The sequence below is a fragment of the Pelophylax lessonae genome (genome assembly GCF_965119305.1).
Source record: "Pelophylax lessonae genome assembly, chromosome: 12".
Classification (NCBI taxonomy): Eukaryota; Metazoa; Chordata; class Amphibia; order Anura; family Ranidae; genus Pelophylax; species Pelophylax lessonae.
Window position 1 is genome coordinate 194,162,623 of NC_138779.1, and position 18,290 is coordinate 194,180,912.

The 18,290-nt window shown below is 42.5% G+C and overlaps 1 protein-coding gene across 2 annotated transcripts in view; it reads left to right on the forward strand.

Moving 5' to 3' along the window:
* The window catches only part of GRIK5 (glutamate ionotropic receptor kainate type subunit 5), a 565,130-nt gene that overhangs the window by 450,104 nt on the left and 96,736 nt on the right, over positions 1-18,290 (forward strand). For both annotated transcript variants that reach the window (XM_082273102.1, XM_082273101.1), the window contains exon 12: positions 1,939-2,142. In XM_082273102.1, coding sequence (XP_082129228.1) covers positions 1,939-2,142 — 204 coding nt within the window. The remainder of the gene's footprint in view (positions 1-1,938; positions 2,143-18,290) is intronic.

The following is an 18,290-nucleotide window of genomic DNA, read 5'->3' on the forward strand; positions in this document are numbered from 1 at the left end:
TCAGCTCCACACCTGGTTCACTAGGCCGACCGCCTAAGACCACCTTCCTCACACACTGCAGGAGGAGAGACTCCTCCTGGGACTCTGCTTCCCACCAAAGACGCCCTGTCACATGTTCCCTCAGTATTTATGGTCAATCCCAGGATGCATTGCAGGAATGACCTCCCACTGGGACTGCCATAAAACCTGATGTGTCACTGGCTGGATTTTTCGCCACTGCCCAACAAGCTCCCTCATTGGATGTAGTGGGGACAGGCCTTGAGACCCAGTGAATTACACCTGGAGACATGTGACAGGCAACCTAACAGATCAGGCTCCCTGATAAGCAGAAGGAGCAAATAAAATAATTTTCCTAGCACCTACCTAGGAGGGCGCTACATCTACAAATAAGAATGTTTGCTAACTTTAATAAATTACTTAAAATCTGCCATATAGGGTCTGTCTCAGTTGTGCAAAATGACATAAAATACCAACAACGCTCCTGGTAGCCAAAGACCATGTGATCTATGCTAAATGGAGGTTAGCGACAGTGTTCTCTTTTTTTTATTTGACTTTTCAAGGGACTGTCCAAGTAATATTGACATTGAATATATGATGCACGAAGCCCCACCTTAGCCCCCTGTAAACAACTGTGAGATCTCTGTTCCTCTGTGGCTGATATTACTTGTCCAAGGGGTGAGTGTTAGTGTTTTCTTCGGAGAACTGTTGAATTCCATTATGGTATTATAATGATTGCAATAATTTGTTTTCCCAGCAGATGACACTGAGAGTAAAATCTGAAATTACAGCTCTTGGTTTAAAAACATTGGTGCTCGAAGAGGAAAGGTCTTTAATGTGGTAGAGTCCCATGCTAACAGGGTATTCCAATTTTCCTGGAAAACCCTTTAAACCTAACATCAGTTATCCAGTTATTTTCAGTATATATAGAGTGGGGAAGAGTTATGTTTCTCCATGACCCTGTTGGGGATATTTTGCCTCACTTGCTATCTCTGTGACACCATGATAGGAAGTAGGAGGGAAAGTGCAAAAATAGTGCTGTCTAGTCGGTTCACACTAGCGCGACTTGTCAGGTGACTTGTCAGCCTGACAAGTCGCGCTCCCTCGCTGTCCATTGACCGCTACAGGACCCGTTCTAATAGGAGCGACACAAGTCGCTCCGACTTAGAAAAAGGGTCCTGTACTACTTCAGGGCGACCTCGGAGCGACTTGCATAGACTTCCATTATGTGAAGTCCCTGCAAGTCGCTCCGAAGTCGTGGTGCATGGTAATGCACAAGTCGCCCCCGAAGTAGTAAGGAGTCGTGTCGCCTCAGTGTGAACAGGCTCTAAAATAGACTATCTTACTGTCGCTATCTTTATTGATGTAAATAATCTGGTTCCCGGGCAGGCTTCTTCTACACCCAAGAGGATCTCCCTGGCTTCCTTGGCTTGTAGTGTTGCGTTACAAAAATGGTAATTGAAGAACCTCACCACTGCTAAATAGACCAGATACAATTTTCTTTTTCTAATAAAGGTCAGCGGGAAAATTCAAACAATCTTTAGATTTACTCTGATTTTATTGGAATAAGGTTGTATCTGGACCTTTTAGCAGTTGTGTGGCACATCAATTACCATTTTTGTTACATTACACTACAAGCCAAGGAAACCATGGAGATCCTCTTGGGGGTGCTTCCAGGACAGTAGAGCACAGAATACTTTTCTGACACTTTCCCACTCTTTCAAATTTGATTTTATTGGTGTCCCTGTTGGATAGATTCTATATTACTGTTCTTTTTATCTAAATTTTGGCTGGATTCGGGCCTTAACCACAACAGTCACTTCATAATCCACCCCTTGACTTGTTAATGACCCCATGCAGTCACGTCCCTGTAAAAGTGGGTTTCACTTCTTGTTATCCTTTTCACCTCTTCCTCACTAATCTTCCACCATTTTTCTTCAGGAGAACCCATACATGATGCGGAAACCAAATTTTCGCTCTTTATCTGGCAATGACCAGTACGAGGGCTTCTGTGCTGAGATGTTGATGGAGTTGGCTGCTCTTCTGAGGTTCAACTACAAGATAAAACTTGTGGAGGATGGACTGTATGGAGCCCCGGAGCCCAATGGATCTTGGACAGGGATGGTGGGAGAGCTGATAAACCGGGTAGGTAGTTGCACCTGATTCATTTTTGCCAGTTGTATTTGTGTATTTATGTTTTATGAAACTTCTATCCATATTTGAAGTGTATTACATATTAAGAGTGTAATATTGACTTGGACTTTGAGGCCAGGAGCCTGAAGAATAACTGCTTGAAACAACAACAACGGGATAAAATATAAAATTACCTCTTAATTTGCCTATTTATTCCTCCAAAAGTCATGAAATTATATTGTGTTAATTCAGCCAGTGTGTGATATCCAACTTGTATCTATACTGAGATGTCACCTACAGCTGAAATCAGGCTTCCAGTTGGAGTGTCTACTCTGCAGGCTGGTAGGTGGGAAGGGGAGGTCCTTATAAGAATTTAAAAGAGGACGAGAGTCCAGAGAAAGTATTGTAGTGAATGCTGTTCAGTAGTAGTCCAATGGGCAGTCAGAAGGCTGGCAAGAGTATGAAGCCTTCAAAACTACAGGCCAGGGAACCTTGTTATGCAATTCAACTTCTAGCACAGCAGGGGCTCGTGGATCACAATATTAGGTGCATTACATCACAAATCCTTTTGCAGGTAAAACTCTTTCTGTCTTTGTTTTAAATGTAAGCAGTGGAAAAAGCAATACTGATTTGTAAAGTGCACCAACTCGAAGGAACCAAAGGGATGCCACTTTTCATATGCCGAGAACTGTCCGATCTACAGCTAACATATTTGATAGGCTGCTCTGGGTTGCTGTCACAATATTAAACAGCTATGCTAAACAGCTATGCTATGCTATTTGCTACTTTTGTATATTTGCAATATGTTTTTTAAAGCTTAACCACTTAACCCCTGGAAGATTTTACCCCCTTCCTGACCAGGCCCTATTTTGTGATTCGGCACTGCGTGACTTTAACGGACAATCGTGCGATGCTGTACCTAAACAAATTTGACGTCCTTTTTTTCCCACAAACAGAGCTTTCTTTTGGTGGTATTTGATCACCTCTGCGATTTTTTGATCATTCGCAATAAAGAAAAAAAGAGCGACAATTTAGCAAAAATAACAATATTTTTCACATTTTTTTTATATGAAATTCCCCCCCAAAAAATTTAAAAATCAAAATTTTTTAACATTTTTGGCCGATTTGTTTTCTGCTACATATGTTTGGTAAAAAAAATCGCAATAAGCGTATTTTGATTGGTTTGCGCAAAAGTTATTGCGTTTACTAACAAAGGGAAAGATTTTTGTCATTTTTTTTGTTTTTTTTTTTAACGAGTAATGGCGGCGATCTGCGATTTTTTTTTGCGGGACTGCGACATTGCGGCGGACAGATCAGACCCTTGACTGACATTTTTGACACTTTTGGGGGTACCAGTGACATTACTGCAGTAATCAGTGCTATATATATGCACTGTTACTGTAAAAATGACACTGGCAGGGAAGGGGTTAAATTTATTGGGGAAGGAGGGGTTAAGTGTGTCCCTAGGGGCGTGCTTCTTACTGTGCAGAGATCTACGATCCTACATAGCAGGACCGTATGATCTCTGCTGTTACACAGGGAAGAATGACAGGCGGCTTTGTTTACATTAGTCGCCTGCCTTTCTCCCTCTGTAACTGATGATCGCGAGTGACCGGCGGACATCGGGTCCGCCGGTCACTCGCGCTGAGGTGTCCGTGAACGAGCGGGGGCGGGAGCGCGCCTCCGGGGGCGCGCGCTCGCCCCCTATTGGCTCACAGGCTAGTGACGTACCGGTACGTCACTTTGCCTGCACGGGGCTGACCGCCGCAGTATATGTACTTGCGGCGGTCGGCAAGCGGTTAAAGCAATCAGCTCAGAGTGAACCTATCGATTTCACTTAAATGAGCAAGGTACCAGGTTCTCCCGATTGCCCACTTTACTGCTACTGATGATTATCTTCTATATGTGCTTGTCCGCTGCCACTTCCTCCCATCAACCCATTAGTGGTTACAGGAGTGAAAGGAATATGTTGGGGGAGGCATACATATTGAAAACCTCTTTCCTCCACTTCCTTTATAAACAGGTGCATCTCATAAAATTAGAATATCATCAAAAAGTTAATTTATTTCAGTAATTCAATTAAAAAATTGAAACGCATCTATTTTATACAGATGCGTTACACACAGAGTGATATATTTCAAGCATTTCTTTCTTTTAATATTGATGATTATGGCTTACAGCTAGTGAAAACCCAAAATTCAGTATCTCAGAAAATTTAGATTATTACATAAGACCAATAAAAAAAAAAATATTTTTAATACAGAAATGTTGGCTTACTGAAAAGTATGTCCATGTACAGTATAGTATGCACTCAATACTTGGTTGGGGCTCCTTTTGCATGATTTACTGCATCAATGTGGTGTGGCATGGAGGCGATCAGCCTGTGGCACTGCTGAGGTGTTATGGAAGCCCAGGTTTCTTTGATATCGGCCTTCAGCTCATTTGCTTTGTTGGGTCTGGTGTCTCTCATCTTCCTCTTGACAATACCCCACCGATACTCTATGTGTTTAGGTCAGACAAGTTTGCTGGCCAATCAAGCACAGTGATACCATGATGATTAAACCAGGTATTGGTAGTTTTGGCAGTGTGGGCAGGTGCCAAGTCCTGCTGGAAAATGAAATCTGCATCTCCATAAAGCTGGTCTGCAGAGGGAAGCATGAAGTACTGTAGAATTTCCTGGTAGACGTCTGCGCTGACTTTGGACTTGATAAAACACAGTGGACCAACAACAGCAGATGACATGGCTCCCCAAATCATCACTGACTGTGGAAACTTCACACTGGACCTCATGCAACTTGGATTCTGTGCATCTCCACTCTTCCTCCAGACTCTGGGACCTTGATTTCCAAATGAAATTAAAAATTTTCCACAGTCTGTGATGATTTGGATTTAGGAATGTATACAGCTCTTTTTTAAAACAAGCTACTGAGCTGGCCAGAATTAGTTCTTGAGGTTGCTCTGCTGTCTACCCCTACCAGCATGCTCCTTGCACAGAAGCAACTGTGTGGGCTGCTTTTCCCTCCCCAGGTGCTGATACCAAGTCATATTCAGGTACTTACACTGCATGTATTCAAAATATATATATTTTGGATGTATTAATGAATACAGAGTTGCAAACTGTGACCCATTGGGAGATTTCCTTTCACTCCTTTCACTGTAGACAAAACAGGAAGTAATAGAAAATCCCCCACAGTGATGGAATCCCAAGTTGTCACCAGAATTAGTGTACCTATTGGAAGATTTCCCCTCTATTCCTGTTCTGGGGACAACCCAAAATTTGACATTTTTTGTCACTCTAAGTCAGTGATGACAAACCTTGGCACCCAAGATGTTTTGGAACTACATTTCCCATGATGCTCAACTACACTGCAGAGTGCATGAGTATCAGGGGAAATGTAGTTCCAAAACATCTGGGGTGCCAAGTAGTGAACGACCAATACTGTATTGTTTTTTTATTGCCAATACCAATATTTTGGTCATTGCATCTCGGTATCGGCCGATATTGTCCGATATTTTCGTACATTAAAAAATATTTTTTTGTTTATTTATTTATTTATTTTTACAGGTACTCTTGTGGAGGGATCTGGGGGTCTAAAAGACCCCAAGCCCCTCCTCTGCACTTAAAAGCATTCAAAATGCCAAGTTTGGCTGTTTTGAATGCTGTCATTTTTTTTTATTTGGCGCAGAGTTCCCGCAAGTGATGTCATGATATCAATTCCGGGTTTTTACATGGAGCCCCTATCAGAGCCGAATGCGGCTTTGATCGGGTCTTCTCTTTGGCGGCCGTGCAGGCTGGTTGCCCGGGTCTCCCGGTGGAACGGGAGACCCAGGCGAGCCGCGGAAAGCGGCGGGGGGGGGGGCGTCCCCTCCCGCTCCTTGCAATGACAGCCGAGCAGCTTCTCAGCCGCATTGGTTGTCATTACAAGACAGCCGACCGTCGGCTATGGACGCCGGTACCGGGGTGACGCCTCTAGCTGCAGGCATCACTCCGGTACAGCACTTTCCTGAAATATCGGCAATATTGGTAACCTCCGGGGCCGATTCCGATATATCGGGGAAAGTGCATATCGGCCCCCGATATATCAGCTTTGCCGATAATCAGTCAATCCCTAGTGCCAAGGTTCGCCATCACTGCTGTAAGTGATAATGGTCACCAGAACTAATAGAGAGGGTGAATCTCCCTAAGGGGGGCACAGAGAGCAATGAAAACCCGACAGATGTTCTAATCCTTCTCTGCTCTATCCAAAATTACAAAAAAAGTTTCACCTTTGTTTATACTTGAGAGCACTGGGACCGTTGTTATATGGCCCCTGTCTAAGTTTATGTCTGTATAACTGTTCAGAAGGATGATTAATTTATACCAGTCGATCAGGTTTTACCTTTCTGCAGTCTAGCGGGGATCTAATTACGCGTGATTTCTGATTGTTTGTTAAGGGTAAATACACTTTGTATATCGCCGTTTGCCTTAAAGGTCATTTCCATCTGACTTCAGGCCCTTTAATTTGCCATTACACTCTCGCTCTCCTAATGTGTTGGCAGCCATGCGATGTTGGCGTGTTTAATCATGCAGTCAGTGATATGTGCATAAGGTCGGTAATTATTGATGATAACGAGCTGAGATTACATGAAGCTGTTCAGGCGGTGGAAATATTACTGGCTGAACCCGTGAGAATTATATATCCAGTATGCCGGTGCCAGTGTATCAGATTCCTTCCTGTGGGGAGGCAGCAAACAGTGACGAGCCTCAGGAGAGATATTACAGGTTAATAGGGTCAGTAACACAATTCTTAACTGTCTTGGAGTTTGGGCTATGTCTGACAGTGGGAGGAATTGGCCACATTGAGCTGCGGTTAGGGCAGGCCGAGCATAGTTCAAGCTCATTAGCACAAAATTTGAAAAGTTTAAAGTGAGCCTAACTATCCTGGAAAGAAAACGGCTTTCTACATAACTGTTTATTGGCCATTTCAATTCCACTCATCTGGCTGCTCAAACACCAGGTCCCTCTGTTGCCATTATGGTTCTTCCCAATAAACCCCACTTCACTAATGTGTCCTACGGTGACTAGGGGTCAGCAGACAGAAATGGAGCAGTAAGAAGTGGGACTTTATGCCCCTTTGTGATTTAAGTAAAGTTTCAGTGAAAAAAGTGTCCAAAGTTACATCCAAGCACTTTACAAACCTAGCCAAAAAATGTTTGAGCCCATCCTGTACAAGCAAAAATTAACATAAACATTCACGTCGGGGATGCCTAGGCATTAAAATGTTTGTGTGCTATATATATTAAATATCACCATGCATGTCAAAGTGAAAGCAATAATTCTAGGGCCATTGTTCATAGTTAACTCTAAACTGATAGGGGTTTTTAGAGAGTTACTGGCAAATTAATGGAACATTTTGGGTACTGAAGTTCGTTGTTGTTTTACAAGCACTCGCAATTGTAACCACTTTCCACCCACGGTATAGCCAAAAGACTGCTACAGCGTGGGCTTTCAGTGCCGGCGGGGTGTTAATAAACGTCCTCCCATGATGGCGCTGGTCATGTGCCCCCTTCAGATTCATATAATTCACCAAAAAAATAAATAAAAAATTAGGTTAAAATATTATGCTTGTGTGTCTTAAAATGAACTTAAAAATTAGCCCTTGATAAATTGTTGCACAAATTTTAAGTGACATAAAAAATTGGAACTGCCATTAAATTGATGGGGGTTTTAGAAGAGAAATTTAGGGTTTTTCTTTTATTTTTGAGAAATCATACATACCTAGGTGGATGTTGCATCTGTCCCCTTCCGGCTCAAAGGCTGAGAACTGAGCAATCAAAGACTGCCAATTGCTCAGTTTACAGAGCTCCGTGACCAGAGAACTGGTGACTGTGAGTCATCGCCTCTCTGCTCTGCCCCCCTGCATTCACTGGAGCGCTGGGGTGTGGAGGGGGCGACTGGCTCAGGCTCTCAGCAGCTCGCTAGGAGGATGTGCCGGGTGCCGGTCCAGGCATTTGGGTAGATCCTGACCATGTGGTCGCAAACCTTCCCCAGCCTGGACTAGCTCTGAAGCCTGCTTTCTGCGGAAAATGGGTCACAGGAAGGCAGGACAAACTGCACTCCTTTGATCCACAGGGGAAGTACAGCACAACGAGCTTTGGTTCTACTTCTCCTTTAAGTAATCATCAGGCCTAAAATAATGTTTTAAACAAATAAGTAAAATAATGCAAAAACAGCTTGGGCAGTGAAAGGGTTAAAATATTTGTAAACCCTCACATATATCCAGTGAATTGACTATCCTCAGGTGATGCAGAGATTAAGCGAATCCCCCTGCATAAGTTACACCTGTTTATCTGCAGTCTTCTCTTCTCTACATCCTTTCAAAGCCCAGAATGTATACAGCTTGTCTGAGCTATCCAAAAACGGAGGGGGGGGGGGGGGGGGTGGCGGGCGGCGAGCTGAAATTACACTCTACAGAGCACAGAGCTCAGTGAGGTAAACTCTGAGAGCTGATTGGAGGGAAGGGACAACCCTACCTTCACACAGCACACAGGAACAGAGCTGAGGCTGTCAATCACAGGTTGAGTGCTGGACAGTGGCAGCTAGTGCATTGGGGCGCAGGGGTGCCGCCCCCCTATCCATGTGTCCGGCCCCCTAATCTACATGCGGGGTGCCAGACGCATGGACTTCAATGGGGCTTTTCTTTTAGCCATGTGATTAGAGCCAGAGGTCCGTCTGCCGCCCCCCCCCCCGACCCATGGAGTACCAGCCGCCACTGGTGCTGGAGCTCACTTCCCTGTCACCTTTTTTCTCTTGGTGTCAGGAAAACGTGTAAGTGATCTATGCTTATAATAGAGCAACAAAGCAGCAGATAGAAATAACACCTAGTGCACTGAGACTAATGCTCACTATAGAGGGATATGCTTTGTGGAGGGAGACATCTCCAACCAGCCAGGGGAGGGAGACATCCCCAACCCTTCCTAGCTCTAGAGCTCTATAGATATTCAGTTAGAAAGAAGTAGCCAAAAAGTGAATAGGCATTTCTGGTTTGCCTAATTGGGAAACCTGATTTTCTCGGCAAACCAAGTGTCATAGAATGGGCCTGTAATAAATATTTATTTGTAACATATTTACATACATAATTACATAGTTAGTCAGGTTGAAAAAAGACAAAAGTCCATCTGGCTCAACCAATAAAAAAAAAAACAGTAATGAAAACCCAACCATACAATCCAATATACACAGTCCTATACCCGCAGTTGATCCAGAGGAAGGTGAAAAAACAACAGCAAAGCATGATCCAATTTGCTACAGCAAGGGGAAAAAATTCCTTCCTGATCCCGAGAGGCAATCAGGTATTCCCTGGATCAACTTTACCTATAAATATTAGTACCCACTTATAATAAGTGCACCCAGGAAAGAATCCAGGCCTTTTTTAAAGCAATCTAGTGAGCTGGCCAGAACCACCTCTGGAGGGAGTCTATTCCACATTTTCACAGCTTTTACTGTGAAGAAACCTTTGCATATTTGGAGATGAAATCAGTTTTCTTCTAGACGTAAAGAGTGCCCCCTTGTCCTCTGTGTTGACCTTAAAGCGAATAATTCAACACCAAGTTCACTATATGGACCCCTTATGTATTTATACATGGTGATCATATTCCCCCCTTAATCTCCTCTTCTCCAGAGAGAATAAATTCAGTTCCTCTAATCTTTTCTCATAGCTGAGCTCCACCATGCCTCTTATCAGTTTGGTTGCCCTTCTCTGCACTTTCTCCAGTTCCCTGATATCCTTTTTATGAACTGGTGCCCAAAACTGAACTGCATATTCCAGATGAGGTCTTACTAATGATTTGTACAGGGGCAAAATTATATCTCTCTCTCTGGAGTCCATGCCTCTGTTAATACAAGAAAGGACTTTGCTTGCTTTGGAAACCGCAGCTTGGCATTGCATGCTATTATTAAGCTTAGGATCTACCAGAACACCCAGATCCTTCTCCGCTATGGATTCCCCCAGTTCTACTCCACCTAGTATGTATGATGCATGCATATTCTTAGCCCCCAAGTGCATAATTTACATTTATTTCATATAAATGAGGACAAAATAATATAAATTGAATTCTATTTTTTAAGTCTACTCTTCCTTTTGAGGCCTATGGGTGCTTTTTATAGGATTTAGCCAGTTTCTGACCTTTCTCTTCAGTACCTGGTACGTGCCTTGTATACATGCACATGGAACTCTAATGAGCTAGTTTGTAGAATGAATACATTCCCATAAAAACTAATAAATGTAGTTTATGAGTTTTGCAACATTTTAGTCCACAGAGGTCAATACAAATAATAATAATTTTCGACCAAACACACTAGTAAGCAAAGTAATATATTCAGAGAACTTAGAGTACATATAGGATATGCATCAGCTGTAATGTAAGATAATTAAAGGGTTTGTACCGCAGTGGAAATGTCAATATAACTGCTCTGAGGACCTGCAAGGTTACAGCTAAAGGGAAACAAAAGTATTTTTTTTTCAGTGAGTACATAATTTGAATTATTATTAGACCAATTACTGTAAAGTAATCTTTGACATGACTTTCCCATTTTTCCACCCTTGCTTTACCATATTTTCATAAATCAGTGACTAACATGGTCCAATACTCTACTACTTCTATACCTAAATACAAGGAGTCCTCATTTTATCCACCTGACCTCCAGAAGATTTTCCCCCTTTTGTGACTGGACCATTTTGTGTTAAACGACACCGCATTAGTTTAACTGACAATTGCGCGGTCATGCAATGCTGTACACAATGAAATTGATAGCCTTTCCCCCGACAAATAGAGCTTTCTTTAGGTGGTATTTGCTCACCACTGGGTTTTTTTTTAACTTTTTGTGCTCTAAATGAAAAACAACCAACAATTTTGAAAAAGAAAATATATATATTTTTTACTTTCTGCTATGAAACATCCAATAAAAAATATGTAAAAAATGTAATTTCTTCAAAAATTTAGGTCAATATGTATTCTGCTACATATTTTTGGTAAAAAAAAAGTCCCAATAAGCATATTTTAATTGGTTTGCGCAAAAGTTATAGCGTCTACAAAAAAGGATGTATATATTGGAATTTTTATTTATTTATTTTTTCTTTTATACAGTGAGTGCCGGTTCACAGGTTGCCTCCCATAGGGAAGCTGCGGACCCGTTCTAATAGGAGCGACACAAGTCGCTCCGACCTAGAAAAAGGGTCCGGAGCTTCTTTGGGGCGACCCGGAGGCGACCGCCATAGACTTCAATGTTATGAAGTCAGTGGTGGCCGCTCCGAGGTAGCGGCGTGCTGCTCGCACCGCAACCTCGGAGGTCGCGGTGCGAAGTAGCGTCGCCCCTATGTGAACGGGGGCTGAGGGAAAAAAGTATTTGATCCCCTGCTGATTTTTTGTACGTTTGTACACTGATAAAGAAATGATTAGTCTATAATTTTATGATAGGTTTATTTTAACAGTGAGAGACAGAATAACAACAAAACAAATCTAGAAAAACACATTTCAAAAAAGTTACACATTTATTTGCATTTTAATGAGTGAAAAAAGTATTTGACCCCTTCGCAAAACATGAGTTAGTACTTGGTGGCAATACCCTTCTTTGCAATCACAGAGGTCAGACGTTTCCTGTAGTTGGCCACCAGGTTTGCACACATCTCAGGAGGGATTTTGTACCAACCCCTCTTTGCAGATCCTCTCCAAGTCATTAAGGTTTTTCGAGGCTGATATTTGGTAACTCGAACCTTCAGCTCCCTCCACATGTTATCTATGGGATTAAGGTCTGGAGACTGGCTAGGCCACTTCAGGACCTTAATGTGCTTCTTTTTGAGCCACTCCTTTGTTGCCTTGGCCGTGTGTTGTGGGTCATTGTCAAGCTGGAATACCCAATAATGACCCATTTTCAATGCCCTGGCTGAGGGAAGGAGGTTCTCACCCAAGATTTGACGGTACATGGCCCTGTCCATCGTCCCTTTGATGCGGTGAAGTTGTCCTGTCCCCTTAGCAGAAAAACACCCCCAAAGCATAATGTTACCACCTTCATGTTTGATGGTGGGGATTTTGCTCTTGGGGTCATAGGCAGCATTCCTCCTAACACAGCGAGTTGAATTGATGCCAAAGAGCTTGATTTTGGTCTCATCTGACCATAACACTTTCACCCATTTCTCCTCTGAATCATTCAGATGTTCATTATCAAACTTTAGACGGCCTGTACATTTGCTTTTTTGGGCAGGGGACCCTGTGGGCGCTGCAGGATTTCAGTCCTTCACGGTATTGTGTGTTACCAAATGTTTTCTTGGTGACTATGGTCCTAACTGCTTTGAGATCATTGACAAGATACTCCCGTGTAGTTCTGGGCTGATTCCTCATTGTTCTCATGATCATTAAAACTCCACGAGATGAGATCCTGCATGGAGTCCCGGACTGAGGGAGATTGACAGTTATTTTGTTTCTTCCATTTGCGAATAGTCGCCATAACTGTTGTCACCCTCTCACCAAGCTGCTTGGTGATGGTCTTGTAGCCCATTCCAGAGGCAAGTCAACGAAAGTCAACAGAGTCAGTAATAGAGTCAAACAGATCAAGGATCATGGATATCAGAGACAAAAGCTGAAAGACCATCCAGCAATGATCCCATGCAGGCCTCAGGTTTGAATAGTCCACTAGGCACAAGAATCTGTTGTGGACACGCCTGCTCATCCACGTGCACGCTGTTGTGCATGTGCACGTGCACATCCTTGCACGCTTAGTTAGGATTCCATGCCCAAAAACATGTGCATGCATCTCTCTGATGACTGACAGGAAGTTCCTGACATTGAGACCTCCCTAACCCAAATGGAGATAATGCCTTCCAATTCCTTTTGGCATGTTGGTGGACTTACTATCAGGACAAAAAGGCAGTCACAGGTAGCTATTGCTATGAAAAATGTCTTCATGAATATTCAGCTCTCCTTTAAGTTTGGCCCTAAATGCCTCAAATTCTGCATGTCTTCAACCGTTCTCACAATCCCTGCTTAAAAGTTCGATTGTATTATAATTTTTGCCCCCCCGTGTATTCCATTCTTGGCTGGCTTTTAAGCGTTCCTGCAAGAATCCTGATTTTAATTAATATTTATTGCCGACCAAAACAGCAGCGATCCAGGGCATTCAAGAGAATCACCATCTCCGATTGATCAGAATTCCCGCCATTAATCACCTGCTAATGCCCCTACATTCTGGCATGGTGACAGCGAACAAGATTTTATTAATGAACACGCTGTGGGTGGAGGCAGAAGGCTCATCTGTCTGGCCTGGCAGTAGAGACTAGAAAGGCCTTGAGGCCTGCTGGCTGCAGCAATGTGAGGATTCGCTCGTTCTTGCCGAGAGACTTAAATGATGATGGCGATGATGATGGCACTGCAGGAAAAAAACTGGCTGCTGTCTCTGATAAAAGATGGCAGGGAGGGGGCTATCCTTTCAGTCAGTGGTACACCTGGGTCATATAACTGATCCTTGGTAATTAATGCGGCTAACTTCAGGAATGGCTAACTGGTCCTAATAGAGTTATATAGCTTTATATGAAAAGCAACTCCTCATATTATGATAAAAGGACACAATTATTATGATTACGAAATATATGACACCTAATTTATATGCATATTTTTTGCTCTAGTATATCAGCATGTCTGTTTTTAATAAAAAAGCTATTCTTATTAGTATATTTATTATAGTGTCATGGACATGTAATAATTCACAATAGGCTCAATTTTTAAAAGCTTTAAAGCGACCTTGCCATTGAAGAAGAACATCACCCTCCCCAAGAAAACTATAGTTTATGTGCCCTTTAGGTTTTGTGTGTTTTTTTCTTTTTTTCATGCTGCATAAATATATTTACAAGCCCGGCAAACCCAGAATTGTCCTCTTGCATGGCTCCTATACTACAGGTCCCATTCCGGTCCGCCATTTTCTTTCTTGTACATCATCAGGAACTGACTGTCTCTTCGTGGTTCTGTGGAGAAGCTGATGCCTCCTGGGATATGGGACGTCTATATCCCAGGAAGCTCAAACTTCATTCTCGCTTACGCAAGAATGGAGGCAGGGGGAGTGGCGATCATGAGTAAGGGTACAGTTTTACCGCCCCGACCACCCACATAAAGAGGGGCATGCAGTCACAGTGCACATGCCACACATGCTTTTCAACTGCTGCAAAAATTAAACCGCATGTCCCATTCAGTGGGCAGTAGTGTCAGCGAACACGTACCATATCAGGGTATAAGGCTGCACTGCAACCGCATGCATTGCATGCAGTGCAGTGTACAGCCTTTTAAGGCTTTAAACAGGCAGTGAGAACATGATATAGCACCTCTTCACTGCCTCTTAAATGCCCTCTGAAAAGCGATCCATTGCAGAAAACAAGCTCTGAACAAAAGGAAATATAAACAATAAAAAAAATGCTCTGCTAATGTCCCACTTACCTCTAATGCAGGTGATCAGACACTATAGCTAGCTGTTCCTTACCTCTAGCAACCCCTTTCCTTTAAAGCAAGCAGGCTTACCAGAACTCGGTTGCCCCCAGGACTTATACACAATGCTATAGTGCCTCGTCACCACGCCAGGGCAGGTGTGGATTGAGCAAAGCAAATGGGTACTTGCGGTTGGCAGACAGGCAGAGTGGTTCAATGACAGTCCAGGTAAAAGGCAGGCAGAGTTCAGAGAATAGTCAATATCTGATCCAAGGTCATACACAGGGAAATCCAATCTAGCAGGGCAGGCAAACAGGCATCTTGATCAGGCATTACACAATCTATCACAGGCATAAGAGTGCAGCTAGCTTAAATCAGGTTTGGTCTCCACCGAGAGTCTGGCCATAATCAATAACCTTGCAGGTAGACAGACAGACAAGGAGAATGCCACAGCCAAAACCGGAACGCTGGAACCAGCAGCTATGACAGAGCAGGAGTGCACATGCTCCTGAAAGCTATTTTATGTTGTGGAGGGGAGAGGATTGGGATTGCAGAAAGTGTAATTTTTAAGTGGCTGTTTGCTTTAGCTAAAAAAAAATCTTTAAAAAGGCATACAAAGAAGATTGTGAATACTTACCTTTCCTAAGAGCCATACCACCACTGAAAATTGCTCCAGAGAAATAGTCTCCATAGTGTGCTGGGAAACATTTCTGGGAGTGTCTATCTCTTTGATTCCCTGCAGCAGTCACTGATTCCTCCTCTTTCTCTGGATCCGAGCAGTTTTCAGTGGCATGGGCAAGGAAAGTATTCACATTCTTTTACCATGGATTCCTCCTACTACCCTTCTAGTCACTGCAGAATAGAGCAAAGGCATGGAGGCCAGTAAGAGGAGATAGAGGAGATAGGGAGAGCTATGGGTGACCCAAGAGATTGACACTCCGGGAAGTGTAATTTTCTCAGTAAACTTCACCAGAAACTTTTTTCAGATTGAAGCAGTTTTCAGCGAGGTAAGTATTCAGTCTTCTTTTACAGGTATACCTTTTTGGGGTGTTTTCAGTTACTGACTCCAGGTCACTTTATTATGAGGATTACTGTTCTTATTTTCTGGGATGGAAGCTTGGCACCTTCTACTATCTATTGCTCATTGTTGGCCAAAGAGGCCACTCATCACAAAAAAATGCCAAAAATTAGGCTTAGGCTGTCACAATGGCAACTCTGCCACTAGCGACACATGTGGGTTAGCTTTCAACTTACCTCTGTGGAATCATTCCCTCATTGGCCCTGATTGCTGGCCAATCTGACAGAGAAGGGACAATGAGGGAGCGACATCCCACGGGAGATATCCCACTGGCAGGCAGCCTCTTTGGAAATCCAACACTGGTAATTTGCCACCATTGTCAAGATCCCCTTAGGACTGGGATCTTCAAACTTGCTAAACAAACAGCCGGTTTATTATCCTTCAAACTTTCAGAGGGCTAGTGGGAGTAAACATTACCACATTTGGTTTTAGGAAGAGGAATAGCGCCCCATCATTGGCATTATAAGGGGAATAATGTCTCATTATTGGCATCATAGGGAGGAACAGTGTCCTATCATTGGCATCATGGGGGGGAATAGTGTCCCATCATTGGCATCATAGGGGGGAATAGTGTCCCATTATTGGTGTGTGAGTGGGAGGAATAGTGTCCCATTATTGGTGTCAGTGGGACGAATAATGGCCCAATATTGGTGTCAGTGGGATAAATAGTGCCCTATTGTTGCTGTCAGATGGCGGAATAGTGTCTTGTATCAGTGAGAGGAATAGTGCCCCAGGGGCTGGATAAAGGCAAGCAAAGGGCAATATCTGGCCCCCGGGCTACCGTTTGGGGACCAATGCCTTAGGAGGTAGGCTCTAAAGAAGGTCTTAAGTAGCTAGCTCTCAGCCATGAAACCTAACTGGGTTTATATTTTTGTACCAGTGCACCCTCTGATTCTGGACACCAGATTTGCTGAATTGATAATGTATTAAAAACAGTGAAGTCCTGTTTGACCAAGTCAGCACCACATCCCAAAAAAGGACATTGTAGAAAAAATAGCAAACTAGTGGGACTTAAGAAGTGTTGAAACTCCTCTCAGATATAATTAGCAGTACACAATAACTCATAAAATGCAATCCTATTTTCTTTTTTTCACAATAAAAATGTTATTGCAAATTAAGTTACAGATACAAAAATCAAATATCACATAGGAACAAGCATAAGACTGTAACTAAGACATAAACATTTTGATATGTGAATGCCCAAGGGCAAGCAAATAAGCAACTTAAAGAAAACAGTTATTGCAGTGCAAGTAATTAAACATCAAAATGACTAAAAAGCAATCTTTATTGTACAAAAACTTTAAAAGCTTTAAAATTGGGGATTTGCGAATCCCCTAAAAAACAGTGGATAACATAACACATCTACATAACCTGAGCGCACCCCTAAAGACAGAAACCCCTCCAAATATATGTATGCAGTATGACTGAGAGATTATTCCAAATAGACTTATATGCGTTTTTTGTCACATTGGGGAGGCAGAACTCATCCAAAATGAATTCAATCCAAAAAAAAAGGGGGAGAGCTAACCCAGGCGTGCCATAATCTGAAGGGAAATGTACAAAAAAAGGGGGTCTAGCGAAGGCTGACCTAGAATGTGGACTTTAGGGGCACATCATTGGATAGAAATTTTTAAATTGAATAAAAAAGTTTTTCATTTTATTAATTCATTCTTAAAACAGCGGTATAAACAAACACCGAAAGGTTAAAAGATCGAGGGGGTGATACCCTCAATAAAGATTCATAGTATATACAACATTTGGTAAAGCCATTGTCAATATGCAATACATGTTATGATATAAAGATGTTCAGCAGAGGACTAGTCTGGATAAAGGTCAACGCATTTCGCGGCAAGCTTCATCAGGACCACAGACGGATACACATCTTCTTAATAAGAAAAACATAATAGTAATTAGTAACATACATTTAGCATAGGAGGAAACTTAATGAGGAGTACAACAGTGTATGGTAATTGTAATTATTCAGGTAGACCAACCTCTTTAAGGTGCAAAGTTGCATATGGTTCACAACAGGTATAAAGGGCAGTAATAGGACCCCCGCACACCAGTATGGGATACTAGGTAATAAAATAATGTGTATAAGATAGGTGGGCAAAAAGCTCATTGACATACAGGCCATATACAAAGGAATAATAATTACCTAGAAATCTCGATATAAGGTAAGGGACGGCAGCGGCACAGGCGTGTATGTGCAAAAAAGACACTCTGTAATCAGCAGATATATAATATAATAGATAATCTGAAACCAAAATTAAAAAAAAAAGAAAGGGGCTTGAATTTGTGGATGTAACCGGTGACATATTTACCTTAAGATGAAGTGAAGGGTCATAAGGGCCAAAAGAAAAGGAAAAGAGGGAAACACTGGCATTTACATCCAACAGGAATTGGAATCCAATATAATTAAATGAAGAAAACCTGAACAGCTTTTATATCTGTAAAAAATGTATCAGATATGCAGCTATTGTATTATATTGTACACATGATCTATGGAGGATTTATATTAGATGATTGTGAGCATGTTGACTTACCCACTAGATGCAACAGCCAAACATAAGGTTGCTCAGTGATGTATAGGTATGGGGTTATCCAATGTAGAGGTGCCCCAGAAGGAGGAACC